The sequence below is a fragment of the Periophthalmus magnuspinnatus genome, chromosome 23 (assembly GCF_009829125.3).
Source record: "Periophthalmus magnuspinnatus isolate fPerMag1 chromosome 23, fPerMag1.2.pri, whole genome shotgun sequence".
Classification (NCBI taxonomy): Eukaryota; Metazoa; Chordata; class Actinopteri; order Gobiiformes; family Gobiidae; genus Periophthalmus; species Periophthalmus magnuspinnatus.
In genome coordinates, this window is record NC_047148.1 from 12,284,083 (window position 1) to 12,309,950 (window position 25,868).

The 25,868-nt window shown below is 38.9% G+C and overlaps 1 protein-coding gene across 1 annotated transcript; it reads right to left on the reverse strand.

The window, feature by feature from the left end:
• Positions 1-116: 116 nt before the first annotated feature.
• On the reverse strand, positions 117-24,043 carry si:dkey-97m3.1 (fatty acyl-CoA reductase 1). The gene is made up of 12 exons (XM_033989493.2): positions 23,737-24,043; positions 14,121-14,396; positions 7,378-7,553; positions 5,314-5,493; positions 4,980-5,157; positions 3,881-3,925; positions 3,691-3,809; positions 3,332-3,399; positions 1,963-2,134; positions 1,750-1,879; positions 1,428-1,555; positions 117-1,346 (listed from the first exon to the last, which is right to left on the reverse strand). The coding sequence occupies exons 1-12, from the start codon at positions 23,743-23,745 to the stop codon at positions 1,184-1,186; spliced, it is 1,644 nt and encodes a 547-aa protein (XP_033845384.1). The 5' UTR covers positions 23,746-24,043; the 3' UTR covers positions 117-1,183.
• Positions 24,044-25,868: the final 1,825 nt, after the last annotated feature.

Sequence of the window (25,868 nt, forward strand, 5' to 3'; positions counted from 1 at the left end):
TGGTTGTCAACAGGAATAATTTAAATATTTACATAACTTTTGTGACTTAGATCAACAGATGTAATAACATCTACATTGGATCTCTATTTCATGTATGTCATTGCATCTCCTTTATAAAAGTACATGGCATGTGTCACTTAAAATAAACAAATGTGCTCAGATCATATGCACCTGTTTTGATCCCCCATGGTCACTCACTTCTGCCCTGTGCTCCTCTAAACTACAGTTTTGTCCTGGTATCTCACAGAGCACCTCTGGACTCATGAAAGCACAAATACTGACCACACTCTTCAGACATCAATATGCATTTTCTCTACATTAATCATGGGCCATTTGATTCAAACTCGGTATTTAACATCACCAAATGTTCATGCAGGGCTAACTATTCAAATTAATGTTGTTTATGCAATTCTTAAAAAATAAACATGCCATTAAAACGAGATGAATGTGTACTGCTGAGAGTGACACTGTGATAATTAATGTACCGTGGTAGTCATATTCATTTATAATACATAAATTCTGCCACATTAATATATAAGTATAAAGATGAAAAAGTTGTAAACTCGGTTCCAATACAAACCACTGTACAAACAGGCAAAAGTCGATGAGTATTCACACACAGGTGTTTCAAGACAGTGAAATTTTTCCGAAAATAGATAACTTAACAAACATTTAGTCATAATAGTTTCAAAACAAGTGTTGTCCCAATTGTCTAGATTGGTCTTGAGACAGATGGTTGTGAGTATGCAGTATTAAAAGGCAGTAGACAAACAAAGCAAAAGCAATGAAACTCATACTTTCAACATAAAATACAAAAGACAAAAATGATTTAATTTCCTCCTCTGACTGGAGCTCTGCCACTTTCAAGTATGAAAAAAGTAATCACAAGGCAAGGCAACCTATCTAAAATCAGAAGAGTGGAAACAATTATGTGGGAAGAAAGTTTGACAAACAAAAGGCTTCTGGTTGCATATATAATTGGCCACTTTTGGAGGAAAACAGTAGGTATAAAACTGATAATGTTTGTGTGGATGGGGTTGGTTACATTATTCTGTTTGTACTGAAAGTCCATGAGAAAGAGTTCATGGCTGTAGTCCTCTTTGCCTCCATCCATGTCTGTTCACAGTGAGGAGGGCAGTCTTTCTGAAGGTGAGGGCCGCTGGACTAGAGCAGCGAGGAAGACTTACTTAGTCAAAGTACTGGACGCACGGAAGTACGACAGGAATTTGAAACAGAGGCTGACCACAAAGTACCAGATGTTTCTGGCCATTTGTGATCTTGCAATGAACACTCTCCAGATGAAAACCACCAGCACTGTGTTGAAGGTGTATCGAATGTTCCTCAGTCTAGAATGGGGCCACAAGAAGTAAAGACATTACGTAATGTACAGTAATGTACCTTGAGAATTATTACAGTTAAGCACTTACTTCCTCAGGTGCTGTCTAGCAGCAGGAATGTCTGACATGTCCTCATTCAGAACATACTTCTTGGTACCAATGCAGTAGTTTTCAATGTACTCGGGCCAGTTTAACTGACGTACATCAAAGTTAAATGTCTGAAAAAACATGGGGAAAATTTCAGTAGCTTTACCCATAACATTGTGGGTAATTGTTTCATCCACAAGAGAGAGCATTACTTATTCTGTATTGTATTGAGATACACTTTGATCCTGCATGGCAGATTTAACAGGCACAACGTGTTCTACAGCCAGTGAATACAGATAAAACCTGTATGTAAAGGTGTTCCTACCTTCCTGTCCTCAGGAGTGAGCTGACTCATCAGCATGTTCACGTTCTCTGAGTTCCACTCCCAGTCCTGACTGCTGAAGTACTCCAGCAAACCAATGGCTTTGTGAAGACGATTAAAGATTCTCATCATCCTGAGGACACACAAGGAGGTTCAGTCAAATATACTATATAAGCCACAAATGTCAAATACACACATACTAAACAAGAATCTTACTGTGGTTTTTGGCCTGAGAGACGTAAGAATAAGTCATATATAAAGGCAGGTAGCTTGTGGCTGACCAAAATCCAGTACTGGTTCATCAAATAATTTGAGGTAATGTTGGCATTAGGTCTGCGGAACGCTTGCTCCAGAGGGTTCCTCTTAAAGGATGACATCACATGATGCTCTATGAAAAAGACATTCAAACGTTTCATTAATGTTTAGGTTGTCACAGTAAATCTCAGTTATCTCCATCTCTAATGACCTGGCACAAAGGGACCGTATGCATGAGATAAAACCCATCAGCACAATCATTTCCTTCTAGGGTTGATCTTCCTCCTCCCCAGTCATACACAGAGACCAATCGTCATGTGACTACAGATATTACATCACATTCAGCACAAAATAGGCCTGCTCCACCTGTTTCCATGGCAACCACAACATTGTGGTTTTAGGAGCCACTGAGCCGATCTGAGACACTAGCCAGTCTAGGCATGGCATGGCTCCTGGTTGAGGGCACAGTCAAATAATGTGTAAATCAAACTCCAGGGGTGTGTGCCAAGTGCTGAAACGCCCATAAGAAATTACAATTATATTAATGCATACATGCATATATGTATGCTATGCATACAGTACATGATGCCTATTGCATTTACCCTGTGTCCCCTGATTAGCTGGACCAGTGGGATTAGAGGACACAGTTGCACTTTCATAACAGTGAATTATACTGATGAGACCTAATCCCACTATCGGCCATCTGGTTTCAATTTCCTCGGTGAAGGAGCATGTTTGCTAATCTGAGAAAAAACGGGTGAAGGGCCTCCTGCTGCCAGACGCTAATCCACACAACCAAGAGACAAATCTGCAGGACAGTGACACTGACTGTGCTTTAGTACTATGTCTGCATTAGAGTCATGAGGATCATTACCTTTGTGAAGACAATAGTGATGTAGCCTTTATGTTGGCGCTGCACCCATATTTGAACAGGGCAAGTGATAAGTACAATACAATGTGGTATCTCTTTGGACGTAATGCATTTTTAAGTCTATATTTTGTATTAATATTATAAGAAATCTGTATAAAAAGGACAAATAATGATATTTGTTTTATCATTATCATTAAAAAAAAATCAATGTAGTATTAATCTCCACTAGGTGGCAGAAGCCACCTGAAAACGTCCTCAGCCTGTGCAGACTATAGTAGTCTACACAGTAGTCACTACTGCATCTTCATAGTAACCACACTGTCACTAAGCATTGATTTTTGACAATAAAAGATTAGATTAGAACAATGTTGTGGGATGCTACATAACCAGTCTTTAAATAACCGACTGTAGTCACAGGTCTCCATTACCACAAAACAAGACCACAAACTATGTACCTACCAATCTCTCCCCAGTGGAAAGGGTTGATGCCACCAGTCGTGCAATTGTACACCAGAGCGGTTTTAGGCCTGTGTGGGGAAGAGAGACAGAGTCAATGCTCACAAATGTCAAAAATATTGAGTTACTATTATTAATAGTCCGGACAGATGTATAAAATTCATAGCATCTATAACGTTATATTATGTCTCATTATCTCGATTTGCTGTCACAATCAATTGTTGCTCTAAAGCTCTGTACAATGCACACATACTGGTAATATGACAAATCTTTGGTATTATTACTGTGCTGTGTTATAGATTTAAAGATTATGACAAATCAAATTAATAATTATAGGAGGCTTTTACATTTGAAACACAAACCTGTGCACAGCCGTGTACCAGCCAGCCGCCAGAGTCAGGTTGATGACCACATCTACAGGGATCAGATCTGCCACAGCATCATTGTTGGCCCTCATGGTTCGCAAGATCCCTTTTCCAGCCTGATGCAAAACTTAACATTAGAGATTCAACTAGCATGGTAATTAATCAAGACACTTTGGGTTTAACTTACAGCAATAAAGACTCCACTTGGTCCATTGAAGTTGTCAATCCAGCCCTGAGATAACAAGATTTATCATGGCACCCTTTTACAATGGTTTACTGTTGGACTATTACTATTACCACATGAGATGATGTACTGTATGTCCTAATGCAAGCTTATGTGGTCCATGTTAGCTTTTCACAATTATGTTATTTCCTGTGGAGGGGAACAGCACAGGGCGGCTGTCTACTTCAATTAGGCCTCATTTATAATGGATGAAACTACTGATTGTAGACTGGATCATCAGTGCAGAGGAGAGTCCCATTATGTGGTCAAAGATACTGAAGCCTATCTCGAATCTTCAAAGTGCACTGAATATAAAAACTGCAACACAGTTGCAAAGGTGGCATAGTATATCAATAAAAAAAAACTTTACATAAATGCAATGGTATGAGAACATAAGAAAGTGAATAAGAAAATCCTCTCGTTAGAGGTTATTGGTGAGGGTTGCCACAGCAATTGCATGTTAGAGCGTGAGTGAGGCCTTTTGATAAGCTGCTGCCAGGCTAAGGTTACAACTGAGAACTGAACACACAGTGCTACAGCCCCCAAACACATGGCCTACATTTTTGACATATTAGATAAACAAGCGCTACTGCGGTATTTCTGGTATTATCTAGTCAGCATAATTTAATCACCTCTTTTCTTCACCTTGTTATAGCTAGCGTTAGTCTAAAAGTCACTATGAATATTTTACTGATTTAAATTGTACTTTTGGTCTACTCATCTTCTCTTAACAAATGTCACATTGCACATAAAATAAAAAATTAAGTTGATGCAGAACAATTTATAGACAAATTAATCAGAATAATTATAAAAACACCTCATTTGGTCCATATGTCATAGTTATTTGTACAAAGGTCATATCCTCATAAACTTTATGGTTCAGATCTTTCTTAAATAACCATTTTAGGTTAAGCCTGGGCTGCCCATAAGAAAGCTTTCAATTAATTACTATTTTGCCATTCTCATTCCTGCCATGACCAACAGCTATTTATCAAACCATCGACAAGTCTATGATTCATGAACATGCAATGAGCCAGCAGCAGCATTACCAGAGCATACTCACAGGGAAAGGCTCCTGCCAACTGGCTCCCACGATAGAGGGTCTGATGATGCCGATGCTGAGTTTCTCCTGCTCTTGTTGGACCACGTACTCGGCTAGGGCTTTGGTGTAAGTATACGTGTTGGGCTGGTCTCCAATGAGTCGAGGGGTGATGTCTCGTACTATGCCTTCGTCCATCCATCTGCAATGTACAAGATAACAGCTGTTAAACTATACTTTACTATTTGACATCAACTCTCAATTAATCCAGGTTTGGGATTGGCACAGCGATGGCTCAATTTAGATGCTTTATGACTTGCATTTTTAAATAGAAATGTATGTATTTTTTTTAGCTTACTCAAGAGATTCAATGAGTTTCTTGGGCTCGACAGGTGGAGGATAGATGACTTCATCAATGTGCTTGCGATTGCAGTTTGCATAGGCAGTGGAGATGTGAATGAAGGCCTCAAGGTGGTGCATCTGCTGGGCCAGGCTGAGGAGCTGCTGGGTGGCGATCACATTCAGCTGCAGGGCATGTCTGAAAGTCAAACAGAGGCAGCTGTTTCACACTTGTGCAGGGTTCATTACAGTGAGCGGATTTCCAGTAAACCCACTTAAGCAAGCATGTTCAGATGTGCTGACTTATATTTACAGGAATTAGAGGAATTTGCTGAACAGTCTGCAGCCCAAGAGTAGCACTTTAACAAATGTGTTTAACAAGGATGCGAAATAAATGACATAAATTGTGATGCCTTTTAATGCTGTTCTAAAAGTATTTCTTGTAGATACAAAATCATTGAAATTATCAGGAGAAACTTTCCTTTAAGTGATTTTACACTTAAGTGATGTTACTTTTACAAGGGCATTAGGTGCTTGGTACCTCGCCTGCCACCCACAGAAAACAAATTCCTGTCAATCACTGGCTAAGCTTGTGCATTTTGCAGTAGATCTATGTCAGCTCGGCAGATCTACAGCACTTCTTGCCCACGATGAGAGAGGAAAAAGTCACTTTAACCAGAAGCTGTAAAAGCAGTGCTCATCTTGCAATGTGTGGGCGGATTGTGCATCACAGGCAGAACACACAACAGCCACAGTAGTCTATGCGCATGCTGATGTGCTACAGATTTAAGTCAGCCGTGGCAAAAGTGGCTTTATAATGACTTGAGGGCAGAGAGGTGATGGGCATGAGGGAGGAAAGAGCCCTGGATGAATGAATCTTCCTTCACCATCAAACAATATGTGAGATGTCACAGCAGCACACAGCGTATTCTTAATGTTTACCATGATTAGAAGGGCTGACTTTGCTTCATTAGTCAGGTGTTGTTGGTTTACATTTGATTGACCATAGAGATGAGCAGTTTATCGATAATTGTGATCATACATATCAAATTGTAATTGTTCCTAAAAAATAATAATTCTGGAAAATTTCAGAGGCAAAAAAAAATCAGTCTACAAAAAAGTAAATATAAATGAAAAGTGATTTTTCTATCTGAATGTCTATGTCACAATTCTTTATCATTAAGAAAGTTGGATTTCATTGAGCTGGTCGTACACACAAGGAAGGATCACTGTTCAAGATGGTGAATGGAAATGAAGGATTTCACAGTTTTTTTTGTGTAATAAAATCATGTAAAATCATGATGACATCCGTACGCTTGGCACTGGTTTAAAAATATCTGCACCATATTTGTGTGTGTGATTAATTACTGTGTAATGTGAGAGGTATTTAGGCAGCCAGACCAAGACTTTCTGTCATTGCAGGATCATTTCTTTCATAGACACTATAAATCCTATTATAAGTCCCTGAGTGCGACGCTACCACTGAACCTATCCTGTTCTCTAAGCAGAACAACAGCAGCGTCAAAAATCTGTCAGCCGCTGAACTTCCTGTGAAGGTTTGGTTCATAACATGAATCCTCTTCAGCTTCTATAAATGCATCGTAAAGGGCACCCTGACAAGACACATTACTATCTCTTTTGGCAGCCCTGTGCAATTGCCCCAAAGAGCACCACATCCCGCTATTGGCCACTAACTCAGCAATACAAGATGTTTTCTATACAATCTCCATGAGCAGACAATGAAATTAGTAAAAACTGCACCAAAACCAGAGCCAATGAACAGTTGTACTATTAACCTGCAGGACTGACAATGACTATGATTTAATCAGGAGTTCATAACTTGCATTTCTCACTAAGGGTGGAGATTCTCACCCAGAATGATGTGTTGCTACTCTGGTAAAACAGGAAATGTTTACAAACTGATATCATGACAGAAGTTGCTTTCCTCACTCCCTTATTACTCATTATATACAGACAGGAAACACAAATGCAAGATTAAACTTGTAATAACTAAAATAAAGTTATAGACAAACAAATTCAGATGAGTTTAATGCTTGGAATCATTTAGAAAAAGCTGTCTCACTTGAGGGGTTCGTCAAAGCGGATGGTGGCTGCACAGTGGAAGACAATATTGATGCAGGCAGAGAGTTTCTCCACATCCTCGGGGCTGATAGCTAGACCGGGTTGCGTCAGCTCACTGCTGATGGGGATGATCTTCTGGTGGAAGTCAGGGTCATCTTCTCGCACTCGGTCAAAAAGCTGGTTGTCACACACAAATAGATAAAAGAAAATATTAGTGCAAAGATATACTTCAAGCTCAAACTTTGAGAGAAAGAAATCATAGCCATTTAACTGTATGCTATTTATAACCCCCAGAATTTTACATAAGAGCCAGAGCAAAATCTGAAACCAGCCAAGAGGGTGCATGCCAAACGTGACACTGATACAGATTTTTATGGTTGGACTTTTGTCATCATACCCCAGGACACCACAACGCTCCGATCATGCATTACCTGATGGATTATACAATAGAGATTGATAGTAATCGTCTCAATAGTGTGATTATGTATTATGGTGTCAGAGAGACTAAGAAGAGACTATGACCTTCTCAATTATCAGACACGTTCTCAAATAGATTTCAGCAGAAAAACTAAAAGGCCAGCAGCTGGAGAAGGAGAGGAAACATGGGACCACTTCAAGTTCAGGTAAATGTTATTCCTGAGTGGTTTGCCTTTTCAGTTTGACTTACTCCTGAGCAAAATAAATATGTTTAAAAGAGGGACAAACCCTTTGATAACGAGTCAAGAGATGTGACTGCATAGAACGACTTGTTCATGTCAGATTAAACTCTTATCCTACAGCATTCGAGTGGCCCTGAGACAAAGCAGGGCTTGTGCGATATAACCACACCTGTTACCACTTGTATTTGCTTTGTGTGCCTTTAGAAAGCATTCCAACATGGAGAGCAATAGGTGAACTCTGGTCTGATTTAAACAAGTCATACAATAGTCTACTGCAAGTATTCACCAATTCACCAGGCAATACTTAAATGCCCCCCATCGGGTCTGTGCATCACTAAGAAAACAGCCACTGCAAAACGTCAAATGTTATTACTGCTCACAACATTCAAAGATGAGTAACACTCTTACTAAGACATAAGAAGCTACTCAGTCGTTGGATGAATGGAAAAATTAAACAAGCATATGAGTCATGACTTTAGGGGGATTACAGACCATCCCAGTTAACATTCCCTGAATCTAATACATGATCAAAAAAGTCTTAGCAGGACTGAAAAAACTCATCTTAATTTCTGCTTATTGCAACACATACAGCCTCTTCTGAGTGTCTGACGTCAAGTGAGGTTTAACTTCCTCTTTAGAGAATCTCACAATAAAAGCAAAACTTTGAACTTATCGGAGATCTTCTAGAATTAAAATGTTTGACAGAAAAGATTATGAACACTTATGACTATAATTCTTTGTAACCTGTAAAGTTGTCAACTCCTGTCAGCAACCATAGTTTATACGAATATGAAATGAACACATCACAGGCGTCTTGAAACACAAACTGCACATAAAGTGAGTGCTGTGGGGTCAGAGCGGTCACTGAGGCAGCAGAAAGTGGGTGAATACTTAAAGTCCTCTTTGTTGCAGAGAGGAGAAAGGGCATTGTGAGGCTGTGTCGTCTCTTTGTTCAAACCTCTGAAGACGATTAGAGGTCTTGTGCCAGCTTTCACCACGGCACCCATCTCCAACGCAGTAAACAGAACAATGGGACACCACTATGCATTTCCTCAGCACCTCACAGCAAATGTTCAACTATCCTATATTATTATTTTTCACTATCAATACCTGCTAATTTATAGTTTTGATAATAGCTTCAGTATTGAAGAACCCTACCACAAAGTAAAACCTTTTCCCTGGAGCAAAAGGTGTCCATGCCTCACCTTCTCAAAACCTCATATCACCCAGAAAAGAAATGCAAGGTGAAAATATGTGTACAGGGAGTGGCAGCCTGTTGTGATGAATGTACTTAGCTGCATTACGGCATTTGCTTTGTGAAATTCTTGGAAGAAATTGATTAGACTTTAGTGTTATTTGCGAAAATGAGACTTAAGTATTGTGATTTCTTGCAGTCCATTATCAGTAATAACAATTTGTACACCCTGAATAACAGATAACAGGTTGTGACTTTAAAGTGTTGGTTTGTACATGTCGTTAACAGCTGCTCTTTGTTGCTGAGTGGTGCTTAAAGCAGAGGACTTGGACTTTCACAGAAACCCAATACTAGCGGCACTTTCCTTTCGGTGAAGCAACCTGAGATGCCATTTAGACTAGAGCACCTCTCTTCACTCACAAACTGGAAAATACTTTTGAGACCATTTTTTCTGTTTACGGGTTGGTGCAGAGAGAAAGCTAGCACACATAAATAATGCCTTAGTTCAAGGTTAGAGTAGCACAATGACAACACTGTGACTGCATGATAAAGTGAGATTGTGCAAATTCCTTTAGGATTTAGGTCCAGCTATGGGTGCAGGGGCCTAAATAAGTATTAGCAATCAAAGATCCTTGACATTGGACAGTTAGCAGGTGTAACCCAATGTCAGACAAAAACAAGAGCTCTCACAATTATTCATTAAGAGAGGTGTATATGTGTTGGTTTCACAAAGCAACATTCTTTAGAACCAATAGTTCAAAATTGAGTGGAGTACAGGGCAGATTTCATGGTCAAAATGCTTGATCTGGTGTATGTTTCTTTCTGTCAGCACAAATATTCCAAGGTGAATTAGATTTTTTTTTCCAATTAAAAAAGATTAACAATATGGCAAACTTATGAACCAAATCTCAAACAAAAAATGATTATGTTCAGTATATAGGGATTATCTGGTTCTTTCAAAAACACTGAATTGTCCATTGAGGTGGTACATTGTCCCATATTATGTAGAACATGAACAGCATGTACACACCTATAAATACTTGTCTTTTAACAGTACATTCCGGGTTGATAACAGATCCATCAAAGTATGCCACTCAAAAGCAATTAAGAGAGAGACAATCAGGGGTGACCTCCATTTCCTGACATGCTTCAGCTAAATTAGTCAAATAATAGGTTGTGAGAAGACTAATAAGGGGAGGGCACAGGGGATTGAAACGCATCTTATTGAGAACAATATCACCATCAGCTATACTGGGTTTTCTCTGAGGCTTAAACAAAAATCCAGGATCAGAGAGGCTAACTTAAGCGAATGGATATGAAGGGATTTCTGTCGACCATTGTAATGTAATGAAAGATCAGTCAACCGTTACAAATTACATTACTCTGTCAGGAGTCGGGACTAAGTGGAATGAGTGAGTGCCAGTAAACCTGATACAGTGATTTCCTTACACTGCAATTTTAAAAATGTGTATAATTTATGTGAAATTTCAAGGTTTTTATATTGCGTGTTTCAGTTTAAATGAGTAGCCATAACTGTGATATCTTAAATACAACTGCAGCCAACTACCAAACAAGTCCAGATGTCAAAGCCTTATGTCAACCTGACAATAGATTAGAAACAAGAGGCCTTTAGGCTCTACCATTAAATAATAAAGCATTTGGTTTTGTTAAACAACTTTAGATTTTTCTCTTTGAAGTACTGTCTAGCCCAAAGTAAGCATTACACATTTTATTAAGTTTTAAGTTGCAAGTTATACGGCACTACTGAGGAGGCTGTGTAGTTGCACAGCCAGTATCCAGAGAAATGATCTTGCACTTACAGTTGACACTTGAGACAAACTTAATCTTATCAGTGGAATTGCACAGCTTCCTATTGAGACTGGGTTAAATCAATAACTCCTGAATATTTATTGCTTTTGAGATCACCTAGTGAAAAACTCACAAAGAAATCAATTCTGCAGTGTTAAATAGTAAGACTGCAGCTATCAGTACCAATCAGTGTTCTGATTTTGGCACAAAGTAATTCTGATGTCAGTTGGCTCAACTCAATGGTGAAAGAAACTATCACTTTGACTCCTACTTTTTATAATGTATCGTTCAGACACCATTTCAAGAGCAGGCTTTCATGGAGGTTATGAAAATTTAAGATGTGTGTAAAAAAAAAAATCAAGGACACAGATCCAATTTTCCAAATTATCATTCAACAATGAAATTAATTATTAAAGAGTAAAATGTGTTAAAATATTAACCTCTTAACTATAATCACTGACTTTGCCTATAAATTCATTAATTTGGCATAGGTTTTTCAACACGATAGATTCTTGAAATCCTCAAATTCATTAGCCAACCCCTCATTTGTGGCTTGCAAGCTATATATATTTCGCAAGCAACACAAATTTTGACTTCAACATGAAAAACATCCTAGAAATTAAATTTGTACCTTTTTTGCAATCTAAGGCCAAATTCTCCCACGTCATTCCTTTCCTCTCCCACTACTGCCTGAGGATGCAGCATAAGCTTGTAACTGGGGTCCACAGCAGTTAGGTGGGCGGATCAGCATGCCTCAGTCCAGGAAAGAGGCCCTGGCTACGCACTGGCTGACTTGTATTGAATGCCTGACATGCTATTGTGAGCCTGGCTGCGGGCATCCAAATATTTCCACTGAATCAAACAGTGAGCAGCTAAATGTCAGTGCGCTGGAGAGATGCACAATCAGATCGGTTTGTCCTTTTTCAGCTTGAGGCGGCCTGTTTCAAGCCTTATAGAAATGCAAAAATAAAACACCATGGGACAAATCAGGGGTTGTTACCTAGCAACAAGTGGTAAGAAAGACATTGTCCCAATCTGAAGGAGGAGGAGAGGCTGCTCCAAAGACAAAACCACTTGTCTTCTTCATGAATTATCCCGAGCGGAGGACCCACATGAATACCAATTGGTACTTGAAGCTTGTTCATGTAAATTTAATGACATCACTTGTGAAACCAGACAACCGCGAGTGACTGTGAACTTGGCACAGCCTCAGACACAGCCCAGCGAATGGACATACTGTTAGGAAGATGCCAAGTCCATGGAAAACTACTGGTCAAGGCATATTTCCAATGCTACTCAGCAGTGAATTATAGACTTGCTTTGAAACTAGGTCACATCAGAAGACTCTTGGCAAGAAGAAGAAATAGATTTCCCATAGTAAACTGACATGTTATTATATAAAGTCAAGAGTGAAGGCTGATCATGTCCACTTAATCAAAATGAGAGGGCAAACACAAGTGCAAGGTCAAATTTCCATTGCTTTATCAAGTCACATGCCAGACTATTCATTCTTTGTGCTGGTCACAGATGGTCACAGATAAACAGAAAGGGCAGCAGCAAGACGAAAGACTGTGTGATGTGACAAATCATGATTTCTTTACTCATATTGATCGATCATTCATAATTTTTTATTTCATTTTAATTTGGTCTATCCTAGACATAAAAAATGTAAACTTTACCTCACTGACATGTAACATAAAATACTCCCAATTCTGAACTCCAAACCACATGTTTTTTTTACTGATAAAGGAATGGCTGTAGACCTCTCCATAAAAGTAGATCACTGATGATTAGAAATGAACTGAATCTTGATCACAATATCAATAGCCCTAGCAAGAAAGGTCTCTGCCCGGAGTAAAAAACAAATTGATTATTTCATAACAGAATCTCAGAACAGTGCTGTCATTAATTAATTCAAGGCAAGGACTGAAAACAGATGTGGTTAAAAATGGGGGTAACAGAACTATTGTGTTTTTAGCAGAGGTAGAGTGTGCACTGACAGTTTGAGGCCAGCACACCCCGACTGCACACAGGCCCACAGCAGCTGTTTCTCTGCACATCAGTATGCAGACACGGCCCGTCTTTAGCTCCTCATTAACAAACTGTAGTTCAGAGGATTTTGTTGAGTCATGCCTCGCCACACAGACAGTTAAAGCTGATGCGACACTTTTAAATCCACAGCCTAAACGTTTTCTCTGAGGCCCATAAACTGCTGTCCTTTCCTCTTTCATACACACAACAAATACGAAGAGATGGTCCACTTTACAAACAAGATAACTCATTGTCACAAATACAACGGCATTATAAATAGAACTGTAGTCGTAATGTCTTGTGCGTCAATTTATTGACTAAGAGGGGCGCAGTCTGGGAAAATCTCTCAAAATTATAAGTACAACCTGCAAAAACAACTATGTTATCAGAGAGTACTAGCAAACATGTGAATAGCAAAAGAAAAATATAAAATCTGAGCTGGACAAAACGTTGTAGGAGTGAAGACGTTTCGCTGCTCATCTAAACTGCTTCTTCAGTTCTGGTCAGATTACTGGTGGACACTGTCTTATGTCTATCTGAAAGGAGGAGCTAACTACACTGAAATGTTTTGTCCATTGACAGAGTTTATATTTTTCTTTTGCTATGGATCAGACCTGGACAACTGAGGGATTACACAGATAGCTACATGTGGAAAGGAAGAGAACAGCCCAATTACTGCAAAAACTGCAGCTAAGTCCCTTAATGCTTTCTCCTTTCTGCTGTGGTCTATAAACCCTTATAATCCTAATAAAATCATTACATTGGGTCAACAAGCATCTTCAATCGATTAATCATTTAAACAACTTAAGAAAATTACCTCCTTGAAAGTTTCTCTTTTATGAGTTCTGGAATGAACTATTGGACTCATGAAGATTTTGTAACTATAGGAACTACTCGTAAAAATCTCTTCATCACTCTATAAACCTTGCTGTGCACCATGTGTTTTGAGCAGACCATGTGTTATTAGACGAGAGAAACCATAAAAGAGATAGCATGCAAATCTTCTAACAAATGTAGTTTGAATACATTTGTCATCTGCAGAAGACTCACCTTGCATTTCATCATGTCGGTGACACGCTGCTGCATGGACTGTCCCGCTTTAGGCCTCACCAGGATGTACAGGGCTTTGACTTCAGGACATGACCTCAGCAGCTTCTCCACTAGGACTTTACCCATAAAACCAGTTGCTCCCGTGATCAAAACGTTCTTTCCGGCGTAATACTCTGGTACGGAGGACATGATTCTGTCCGCTGTGATGTCTGTAAGTCTGTTTAGTCCATCTCTGCTCTGGTCCCCTAAACCATCCATCTCCTGGCTGTCCAGTTCCTACAAAAAGAAGGGAAGAGCCCATTAAAAAGATTCAGTTTATAGCTTTAGACTAATTAAGACAAATTGTGAAGGTTTGCGTATTGTCTTCAGAGCAGATAATGTCTTAAAGTATTTCTTCGGCAGTAGAATTAAACAGTATTTCATGATGTTTACATGATGTTTACATATCACTGTGCATATTAAAAATAATCATAACTTAAGTCTGTGTGCTACATGAATGATTAAAACACCCAAGTTCTGCATGTATTTTACTTGTGAAACCAACACACATTTAAGTATTCATCTTTCTCCATTTTATCTGTAATCTAAATTCACCCCATTAACGACCATAATGCTTAAAACCTTGTATCACATTTCCGAATAATTTCATTATAAGCACTTCAGTGGTTGAGTCTAGAGAGAGTTGAAACACTCCCATAAAACATTAAGAAAAGAGTCTACAACATAGTCTGTTATTATGCCTTTTGAACTCCAATAATCTTACTTGTAAAGCATTTCATAAATGTTCCACTGCTGACCTATGTTTTCCAAAATGCTTTGCCATTTCATATTTTTCAACTCGCACCTTGATGAAAACAAGTTATTAACCCGAATGAACATCCTGCAATCAAAAATTAGATGACCTGACTGGACCTCCAGACAACACAGTTAGTGCCATGTTTCATAAAAAAACAAAACACTACTACTAACCACCATTAACCACTGCCTGCACATTAGTGAAATCGGACTGTACAAATCTCACATCTAAAATATGTCTGAACATTTACAGAGAGAAAGACGTAATCCAAATCTCTACAGTTGATCCTGTGGCGGTCTAAATATAGCACTTCCTATGTTGCCTTGAAGCTATGACAAGTAGGTTAGATGAGATTTTCTGCAGAATGACGGAAATGTGCCAATTTATATGTAACACAGGGCAATGGACACAATAATGTTTGCTTTACCATTAACATAAAAGAAGAGAATGTCACCTTTTGACATTTGTATACGGAGAAATGTATTTGAAGAATGAGGAAGCAAAGGATTTTAAATATTTACAAAAAAGAGGAACAGTGAATACTACAGGAGGAAATTACTGTACAGGATGTTTCTTAGTCTCACAAAGTTTACACTTACCATGTTGTAATAACAAGAATTTAATGCAATTCTCAACATATAAGCATTCATATTTGAAGGATTCCGTCAATGTTGCATATAGAGAAACAGCAGTATCTCTTTTCCTCAGACGTCCGGAGCGAGTTATGCGGCTCTCTATCTGAACAATGTGTGGGCTACATGCTGCCAATGTTGCTGTTCATTTGTGTAACCAAGACAACGTTGCTGCTACAACACTGAGCTATGACAGCTCCCCTCTCTGGTTGGCATCGCACCTCCTTCTCCCCCCACCCGACCAGCCACTGTCAGTTTAACCCGAGCCAACTGTTCAAACACTGACAAGACGCCTACTTGTAAAATTCTGCTGTTGGCATCTTAAGACATGTTTCTGCCAAAATTGTCTCTCTAAGATTTGTACATAGGACATAGGATAAAGCTTTCACAAATCTAAAGTGTAAAGTTTTGATATCGCAGTATTGCATGACTCAATAATCAATATCACAACAAACTAAATAGCACTATGGTTCTAGTTTTTTGTATGAAGATGTATTTTTAAATGAAAAAAAACGTACATATATATACATATACCTTTATGATTGTGGCAAAATTATATTAAAATACTAAAATCAAATCAGTATGGCAGTAATAAACAGTCTAATCACATATCACAATGTTTTCCAATATATTGCAACCCAACTGAAATGGCTTGAATCTTTTGCAGGGACGCTAGATCAGTCAGATATGTTGAGCGTAAGCACAGACGGTTAAAGGTCACAGTCAAGGTCCTGTGTGTGCATGCTTAGTACATTCCCTCTTTGTGCATCATGGAGCAGCTCTGATCCCGATGGACATAGCGTGAGGGCATCAGGGTCACTTCACTCCGGATTAACACCAGACAATAGCAATGCTCCTGCAGCCTGAAAAGTATTGTGAAAGGGGTGGAGTGTTGCTAGTACTGTACTCACACACACATGCCCCAGCATTCCTCCAGGGCCAGACACCGACCGCAGCCTGCCTGACAAAACCCAGCCTCCTCCCACTCGGGGCAACTACAGCACACACAACCACAGCTCAGATGTCCAAACAAAATGGCCATGAGCGGACACTAAGTTGGCACAATACTAGAATTTCAAATTTGATTTTGATCCTAAGAAAAGGACTTCATACTCAATATCCATTTCAATTTCAATACCACAATGATTGTAAAAAACACAGACAATATATGTAATTGTCAACACAGGATAATAGCAGTTTCTTTGTTATTCTCATGTGGGCTAATACTAGTTCTGATGAACGTCGGGATTGTTCTAAAATTGTTAAGAAAAGGTACGCAATTACAAGGATTCAAGTTAAAATAAATCAGTAACACAAATGTTCTTGGTCTGCTTTGCTTTATGCTGAGACACTAAAGGAAATGCTTTGTAAAGCGTAATCACATTATTGTAGTGTAATTAGAATCTGAAGTGCATTTTCCTATTGTGGTTTTAATAGAAAGCAGAAGAGGGCGTGACGGTCTGGCTTTAACCTTCTTTTGTCACTGATGAATAAGGCAGCATGCTTTTGAGAATGCCAAGGACGAGGAGATCTTAAGGCCTGCTATGATGTCATCTTTACAAGGCCCATCCAAGGTCTTCACTGTCAGTACTATCAACAATGTTAGGTTAATCAATAATTGTGATCATTCAAGCCACAATACAATCGGAGGAACTAAAAATCATAATCGCAACAATATATACTCCAAAAAGCATAATTAATGTAAAGTGATTTGCATCTGGCTGTTTATGTCATCTCAAGATTGTATGAACCAGGTTATGCTGTAACATAAAAACAAAAATGAAAGAAAATTAAGGAATTCACTGTTGTTTGGTCATGGCGTTGATAATCGTGAATAATTGTAAAAAAAAAAAAAAAGTGTGGAAGTTTTTATACAATAATGGCAACACAAAAAAGTAATATTGTGACATCCCTACACCTGGATCACTTCTTCTTAAGTGAAATTCGGAGATGTAAGTGGATTTGAAACGAACAGGTCCATGCTAAGTATGTGTTTTTGTTTGTGTGGACTCCTCATCGCTGTGGGCGCTCCATTAGTGGGTCAGCCGAGTGCTGCTGTGGACAAAAGCAAAACCAAATGCACACAAACAGAGTTGACTGAGAAGAGAAGGAGTGAGGCTGTGGGAAATGTACAGAAAACTACAGCATTAGGGCAGCAATTAGTCTCTAGTTCTCTGGCCGCACAAATACAATCACCACCTTATCAAAATTGGGACTAAACTGGGACTAAATCCGGAACTAAACCTTGGCCAAGAACATGACTAAACCAGGAACAGGCCCAACCCATATATATATAAGGACTCAAATTGGGATAAAACTAGAGTGAACACAAGCTAAGAAGTAGTTATGCGGGATAGCTTTGTAGGCGGGTTACATGACTCATGAGTCCAAATAAATGACTCTATAACGAGGAAACTGGTGAAAATACAAGAAAACACAAGCCTCAACCCATGTGGACAAAATGACTCAGGCAGGCACTACCTGTCTGGATACGTTTATGCAATAAGAAAGTATCTCCACATCTATAAACTAGTGGGTTTTGAGGTTGTGGCTTGTTGTAGCTCTGAAGACCTCATTCTCAAAAGCTTGAGCTCATAAGTCACTATAATTAAATGACTAAAAGTACTAGGGTTGCACAAAAAAACGTAAGTCTCAAAAGTATTTCAATTGTGATTAGATTAGCAATGTAAGTATAAAAATATATATTCTGGTCAGAAAAAATGTTGGAAAAGGTAAAAGTCAGAACTGATAAACTAATACTATCCCATGAATTTCAAAAAATGTCTGCATATGTCTAAAAAGGGTTAGATTTTCAGGATATTTTGCTGTTTATAGTTGAAACTCTATTACCTAAATAATAGATAGCTATAATTAATAGCCTTTGCAATTTAATGATTGAGCCTACTGAAATTGTGATAGTCAATTTGAATACAAGGCACGATTGTATTGTATAAAACATGCAATAGATGAATTTGCAGTACATGCCTTAATAATGTGATTATAAACTTTGTATTTTATGTTTTACAGTAAGTTAGTTTATGACAAGTGACGGCACACTTTATCTTTTCCGTGACTCTGCAGCAAAGAACAGAACGGAACTTGTTTTGGCAAAGGAAGCTTAGAGTCAATCAAGTCAGAATTAATGGCATTATCTGTGGGCTGCAGGCCTAAAGCAGCATCTGTTAGATTTGATTACTTTTGTAACAAAGTTTGTGAGCCCTTATAGAAAGGTCAAAGCAGACTATCTGATGTCTGCGTAGTATTCACTCTTCACATCACTGCTGTCTACATAAAGTCTGTGAGAGACAGATTCTGTAATTACAGCAGCTGCCCTGAGTGTCAGCATCTCATAGCAGTGTCAGCTTGCACCAGGATCAGACAGAGAAGCGAGTTCAGGGGTCATGAACCTGTAGCCTTTTAATTTCAACCCTATATCTCACAACTACAGTAGGCTGCGTTCTAGAATTGTATTAACTTTCAGATAAAGGGGCAATCGAATACTTTTTCCTATACTGATTACACTGTACTTTACAATGAAATATTCAAACGGTCAATGCACAAATGCTGAACCTGATCATTTCTATTTGTGATTAGACCTAAGAACTTATACAACAAAAATCTGCATTTTAACAACATTCATTTTAGCTGCCCCATCTGTATTAAATAATATTGGCCTGTAGAATGCTGTGATGAAACCCAGAATTAGTCCTGTGTAAATGACAATGAGGTGCAGTCCTGAATACGCCAGTGGTGGCAATGATTTGGTTATCGCAGATACTGAATACACAGCTGCTCTGCCATTGAGCCTCATTTGACTAATGTGTAAACGGCTGTGGATCACTTCCCTATTAACGAATGATGGTTCAATTCTAGACTTGTCCATTATCTTGTATATTTGCAAGAATGTACACATTATTTTGTTATTGTTATCCCTAAATAGCAATTAAATGCTAAATGTACACAGCCCTTGGTCCCAGGGGAATCATGACAATGCATTATGTGATTAGTCTTGTTAGGTGCTGCTACGTATAACCACATTACTAAAGTGCACCTTCAGTAGCAGGAGATTGCCTGACAGCATTTTGTTTAATGACTTGGCCCGTCCACAGAACAGCTAACAGCTTGTTTGTATGGAAACCAATATGTGTGACCAAGTGATTTGATCAGGGATCCGCTGCAAAGATAGATTACAGTCAGCACACAACAATAAGAGTAATGTGCTTGTAGCTATCAGTCAATGGCTAACTTGTCTTAGTGCCAAAGGGGTCTTTAATTAACGAGAAAGCGTGCTGGTGACATTGGCTCTGGTGAGCTGCTGTATGCCATATTTACCCACCACCACGTGCAGGTAGCTGTCTACACTGTCAAATTACTGTCAGACACTACATGGCATTACATCTTTATATATTAACTCCAATACTGTCTCATCATGACTCTGGCAACATTATTTCTGGAGCAGCTTTTAAAACATGAGCACTGTGGTACTAGCCAATTTTAGCAAACTGAGATCTGAATCTGGGCCAGCAGGATGGAGACTTGTCTGTGTGTGTTTGCGTGTGTGTGTATATGTGTGTGTTTGCATGTGTGTATGTGTGTCAGGGAAGAGGAAGCACACAATGACAGCTCACATGAAAAGACTTCATTCTTAAATTTAAGATTGCAGCATTAAGGTGCAAATGAAGGTTAGACTACATATTCACTAACACCTTCAACAACTAACGTGAACCATAATTAATACTTGCACTGAAAGTTTTGCGCTGTCCTGCCCATACTGTACATTTTGTATATATTCAGTCAAAGTCTATTTTTAATTTCCATTATTTTTAATGTATGTCCTTATTTTTCTTTTAACTTAACATTATATTCACTATTATTGCTGTTTATTATTTTATGTTTCACCATACCGCCGAAGCAAGTTTCTAGTTTGTGAATTTTGACACTGGCAATAAAACTTATCCTTATTCTAATTATATTTTTATCTATTATTTTGACAGTTTGATTTATAGAATAGTTATTTTTTTGATAAACACCTTTATTTTGGTAAATAAATGCTAAAACTGAAAATTTGTTCCTTGTATGTACATTTTTTTTTTTGCATTTTTAATGGGATTTGGTGTATTGATGACACACACAGAGGGATTCCTTTTTTGAACTTAGATCTATACTTCCTGTAATTTTTTAACTTTTTCCCAACTTTTCTTTACAAACAAAGCAATTTAAAAAAAAAAAATTAAACCTGTTGTATATACAAGTGGCAAAAAGACATGATAGGTTAGTTATTGAGGGCAAGCAGCATTTTCAACGAAAAGGAATAAATTGGTATCCATAAACCAACACATGAATGGCTTAAATAACAAAGCAAATTACAGGCTTGGGTTTCAGTGTGGCAGAACGGGGAATTACTCCTTAGTTCCTCTAAATGAGCCTGATAGCACAGTGTCTACTTCAGTGATCTCTTATAATAGATTCACTTTCTCATGTTTCTGATTAACAAATGATGTAGAAGCAAAAGAAAGAGTAGTTATTTAGCCAATACAAAAAGAAGACGATAAAGCAGAGGACTATGTAAAACTTTGGCTGTATTCCAGAGTTCATGTATATAGGAGCCTGGGCGGTCAGCCAAAAAGCCCCAGACAAAAACCACAAGACTGATCCAAAAACAGCCCAAACAGGGTCCCACACAAATACATCTGTAGCAGCGACAGAAGGGCTATTTTTAATAAGAACAGAATAATGGACCTCCAACCCGTTAGTTTCATTTAGGAAATTGTGTCTATACTTTCAGTTTCCTCTACTAGTAAAACAATTATACCTGACATTTTTTACTTAGACATTAGATTAATACAAACTTTATTAATCCAGAAGGGAAGTTACTTAGTTGTCCTGGAAAAATGATTCTTACAACAGTGGGATAGACAGGGCCTTTACTCAGCACTGTCAAGTGAACTGAAGTCACCACTCACCAACACAAGGTCACATGGCTACCATGCAGTGATGTCAGTGTGGGGAGGGAATATTATTTAGTGTCATTCTTTTTATAAAGTACACTGCTAAAATCCCTTAGACAGCATCAGATGTAGATTAACTGTGGTGATTGGCTGGAAGCTGTGCCTTGTTGGGTCATCCACTTCATGAATCAATATGAAGCCAGTGACAAAGAGCCCGGTAAATCCTGTGCACTGCCCTTCAGTGACATTCATTCATCACCAGCATCTGGGTTCATCGAACAGCTCACATCACTACGTCACCATATTAACCACAGCACCTAAAGGTGACAGAGTGAGTGATGCAAGGTCACCTGCCTCATTTACATTTGATCACTTTAATTACACACAATTATGTACTTATGCTTGCTATTGTAGCCTTAAAAAGGACTTAATTAAACACATTATTGTTCAAAGAAATTGTCACCAAATAAATAAAATACGCAGTATACAATTAAATACAAAATATAAAATCATATTTGTGTTGTGAGCCTGACATTGTCCTTAATATCATGTCATGGAATTCTAAATTATGAACAAGTAAACTAAGTTTTATCACTTGCAGCATGAGCACCATTTGCCAATATATGAATCTCAAAGCCACACATTAGATGGGCATGTAAATGAATAACAAATATAATCAGAAACAGAGTTTGCAAAATGTACACAATGGATCAGTCAGATAAGCGTCATTTATCATTATCCACTCCTTTTGGTTTCAGGTCTGACAAGCAGAGCAATAAAACAATCCAGAGGAACCAGTCTTCTCTTCATCTAAAACTATCTGTGTTGTTTTGCATGTGTTGTCCAGGCAGGCCATGTGCAAGATAACAATGGCAGACTGAAACTGTAAACAAAAAAGATAGATCAACAAAGTGGCTGAGGATTCAAAGGGTACATAGTCTTCTGTTTCAAAACTGGTAACCTGTAGATACCTTAACCTGAGCCAGAGGGAAAGGAAATTATCTTTGACTATGAGGTCGCAAGATTAATCACAATTGCATCAAAACTACAATTTGAATGGCCGTAAATAGCAAATCGCAAAGGCTTAACAGATTACCACCATTATTAAAACTTAAATTACAAATGTAACAGCAATTATAATTCTTGTCAGAAAAATTTGACAGGCCTGTTTTTACAGCTCTATTTGGACCTGTTTAAAGCATGTAAGAAAAGCAAGCAAGAAAAGTGTATGGGCACTGGACAGTCCACCATGAGGAGAGAACACCCTCTTCTTCTGAGTTATGTAACTCTGACTAAACCAATGAGCTTCTCAAGTGGAAGATTTGATGTGGGCCCCAGTGGCTAAGTCTCAAATGAACACAGCTCTTCTATGTTCAAAAATATTCACTTGGGTCCCATGCTCATAAAGGTGCTCACTTAACGTGGGTCAACGGGTCTAGCGCCTTGTCTATCACAGGAGAACAAACAGACGACAGGGCTGTGACACCCAGAGCTCTTATAACGGGTCTTACAATAAGTCTTACAATAAGTCTTACAATAAGTCTTACAATAGGTCTTACAATAGGTCTTACAATAGGTCTTACAGGAATCTAGGCTGTGCGAGGAACAACGAATTGTTGCATATAGTAATGAAATCAGTGCCAATGAGAGTAAAATTGCGAATCTGATCGATAAAATCACACACATCCTGGAGAAAGCGCGATGTCAAAATACAGATCTGTTCATAAATAATCATTATGCCGCAAAATGAGCTTATGGTCAATTTCAGATGTAGAAGGACATTAAATCTCCTTGGTTCTCCTGGTTCAAAACACCGGTATAAAAGCCCTGTACAATGAAAACTGTACACGAATCAAACATTGACACTTCCGGTTAGCATGGTGAGCGCGGGCTTGACTTGACGCATTCGCGTGAGCACGCCGGCGGACTGCGGCTCCACTCGCCGCTTTCACATCAACGGCTCTGGCTTGGTGATAACAGCCCATAGTCGTGTTAGCACAAACGTACTCGTGTGATATATTCATTTCTGACGTGCAAAAACTTGTGCTTTATCTCACGAAGCTGTTCGATCACACTTTGGGCGTTTGGTTCAGACGTGTTGCTGCTACTGTTTTTGGCGGTTACGATTATAGAAACAACATCCCACTGAATAACGAAAGACTGGGGCCCCGTTGACCCGAAACAGCCACTGAATGAGAAATGTTACGGTTTGATAGTAACGAGACAAAGCTGTGTCTTACCGATGCCATGGGTTGGTGCGGGCGGCTCCTCCTCGCTCCTCTGGCTCCTCTCTGCTCTCGCTGCTCTCTCTGTGCTCGCTGCTCTCTCTGCTCTCGCTGCTCTCCAAGAGGCTGCTGTGCTGTGGTGCGCTGGAGTCTAGCTCCTCTAGCTCCTCTGCCTCCTCTCTGCCTCCTCTCTGCCTCCTCCCACCGGCCGCCTCTGATCTGCTGCTGCTGCCGGAGATTCCCGTTAAAACAGCCCGGTCCTGCCCTCACGCACGAGCAGAGACTCTCCTGACTAATACTTGTGACTTGTGAGAAAGTGAGACGTGTCACCGAGGAACGATTGGGATCCTCCCTTTCGAGCTCGTAAAAAACGGTAAATGGAAACGTATTTATGGGTCACGTGAAGATGAAGCAGTCTGTGAACGTCAAACACATAGTTTATTTAAGAAGCCTCTCTGACCATTTGGATCAGGTCCAACGCACGGATGTACTGGTCCACTGTCAATCACAACTGTCTGATGATGGGATAGCCAGGGGATAGACTTAACCTAGGCCTGTGAAGCATATAGGTTTAGGCTTCATTAAAACAAGTTGGCCTATATAGCCTAGGATACTGAAGTAGGCACTCAACAACATAGCCTACCCCAGCCTACTCTTTATAAAGTGCTGTAATGTGTTCCTGCTTATATCATATAGCCCACCAAACAAACCTATCACTGTAATGTGTGATATCCAGTAGCCTAAATTGTGACACTGTTTAACAAAGGGCATACATTTGGTGTGTCTAATTACAAGAATAACAAAAGGTCTGCCATGTGATCAAATGAGTCATGTGTGCATGTAGCAGGACAAGTCTAGGAGGTTCAGAGGAGGATCACTGGTATGTGTGTTGGAGTGGGAACTGAACAAGTAAGTCTTTTTAATCAATGGCAGGGTGGGGCCTTTATAATGAGATTTCAGGAATGCAATGTAAAATATAAATGTGCATAAAAACACTTATTTAATTAGAGAAATATTTTAGATATTGTATAAGGTAAAGTTGATATGGTGACTCAAGACTTTGTGATTAAAAAAAAAAAAAAAAAAAAAGACCGTACAGAGCCAGCTGACAAAGCACAGATTTGAAAATATAAAACCTTTATCAGTGGTGGCATGTTTACAGACACTCTTGGAGGAAGATAAGCTATAATTAAACATACTGCATCTTCTCTGCACTGCGCTTTTACTGGCAATATGTTAAGTGGTGACGGTATGCCAGAAAAGGAATAGTGCATTGAAGAAGAACACAATTGACAACATATCTCATTCAGTTAACTTTGTGTTTCACCTGAAGGAGACCTGTTGAAATGAAGTAAACCAGCTCATTGGCCCTGGTAACAATGGCTCCAAACAGAACATCTTATTCAGTATTTAAAGGCAGCTGTAACATGGCCTACTCTTGGTTTATACACAACCACATCACAGCTGACGATGGGATTCTTTTAGCGGTCACATACTGACAAGGACACATCACATACTGATAAGGTGTGATCCAGGATCTGGAAACCAAAAGAGAGGACATGATGTGTGATACTTTTTACATAATTTAAAGCGTTTAAGTAATTGTTAATCAACATTACAATTGCTATGTCAAAAACAATATTTGATTTGAGCATGTTTACTTAATATCTGAAAAAACATAAATACGGATAATGTTTTGGAAATATGCAAGAGAAAAATTTTGCTGTTACCATTCCCTAATGTCACTATATCTAGACAAGGAGCAGTGTGTTCTGTCGTAGTTTTGATGCTGCTGTAATTGGTGCAGCTCCTGATTGATTTGAATCCTGTGGAGAACATGGGTCAAGCAGGCACCTCCAGCTGGCAACCCATGAGGTCTCTGCAGGAGAGCTCATCTTTGACCATTTAACACTTGGTGACTAAGCTATTGAAGACGTAGGTATATTTCTGAATAGAAACAACAAAAAATAAAATATTTTATGGCCATATGATAAAAATAAAACATGCACGGATAAAAAGCAGCAGGTGAATTCTCTGTAATAACTTTATGTAAACTATTATGAAACCATGTTATGTGCAGGCTTGGTCTCTACTGACCTCTAGTGGAGGCCATGATCAGATACACACAAGCTGCAACGCAAACTTCC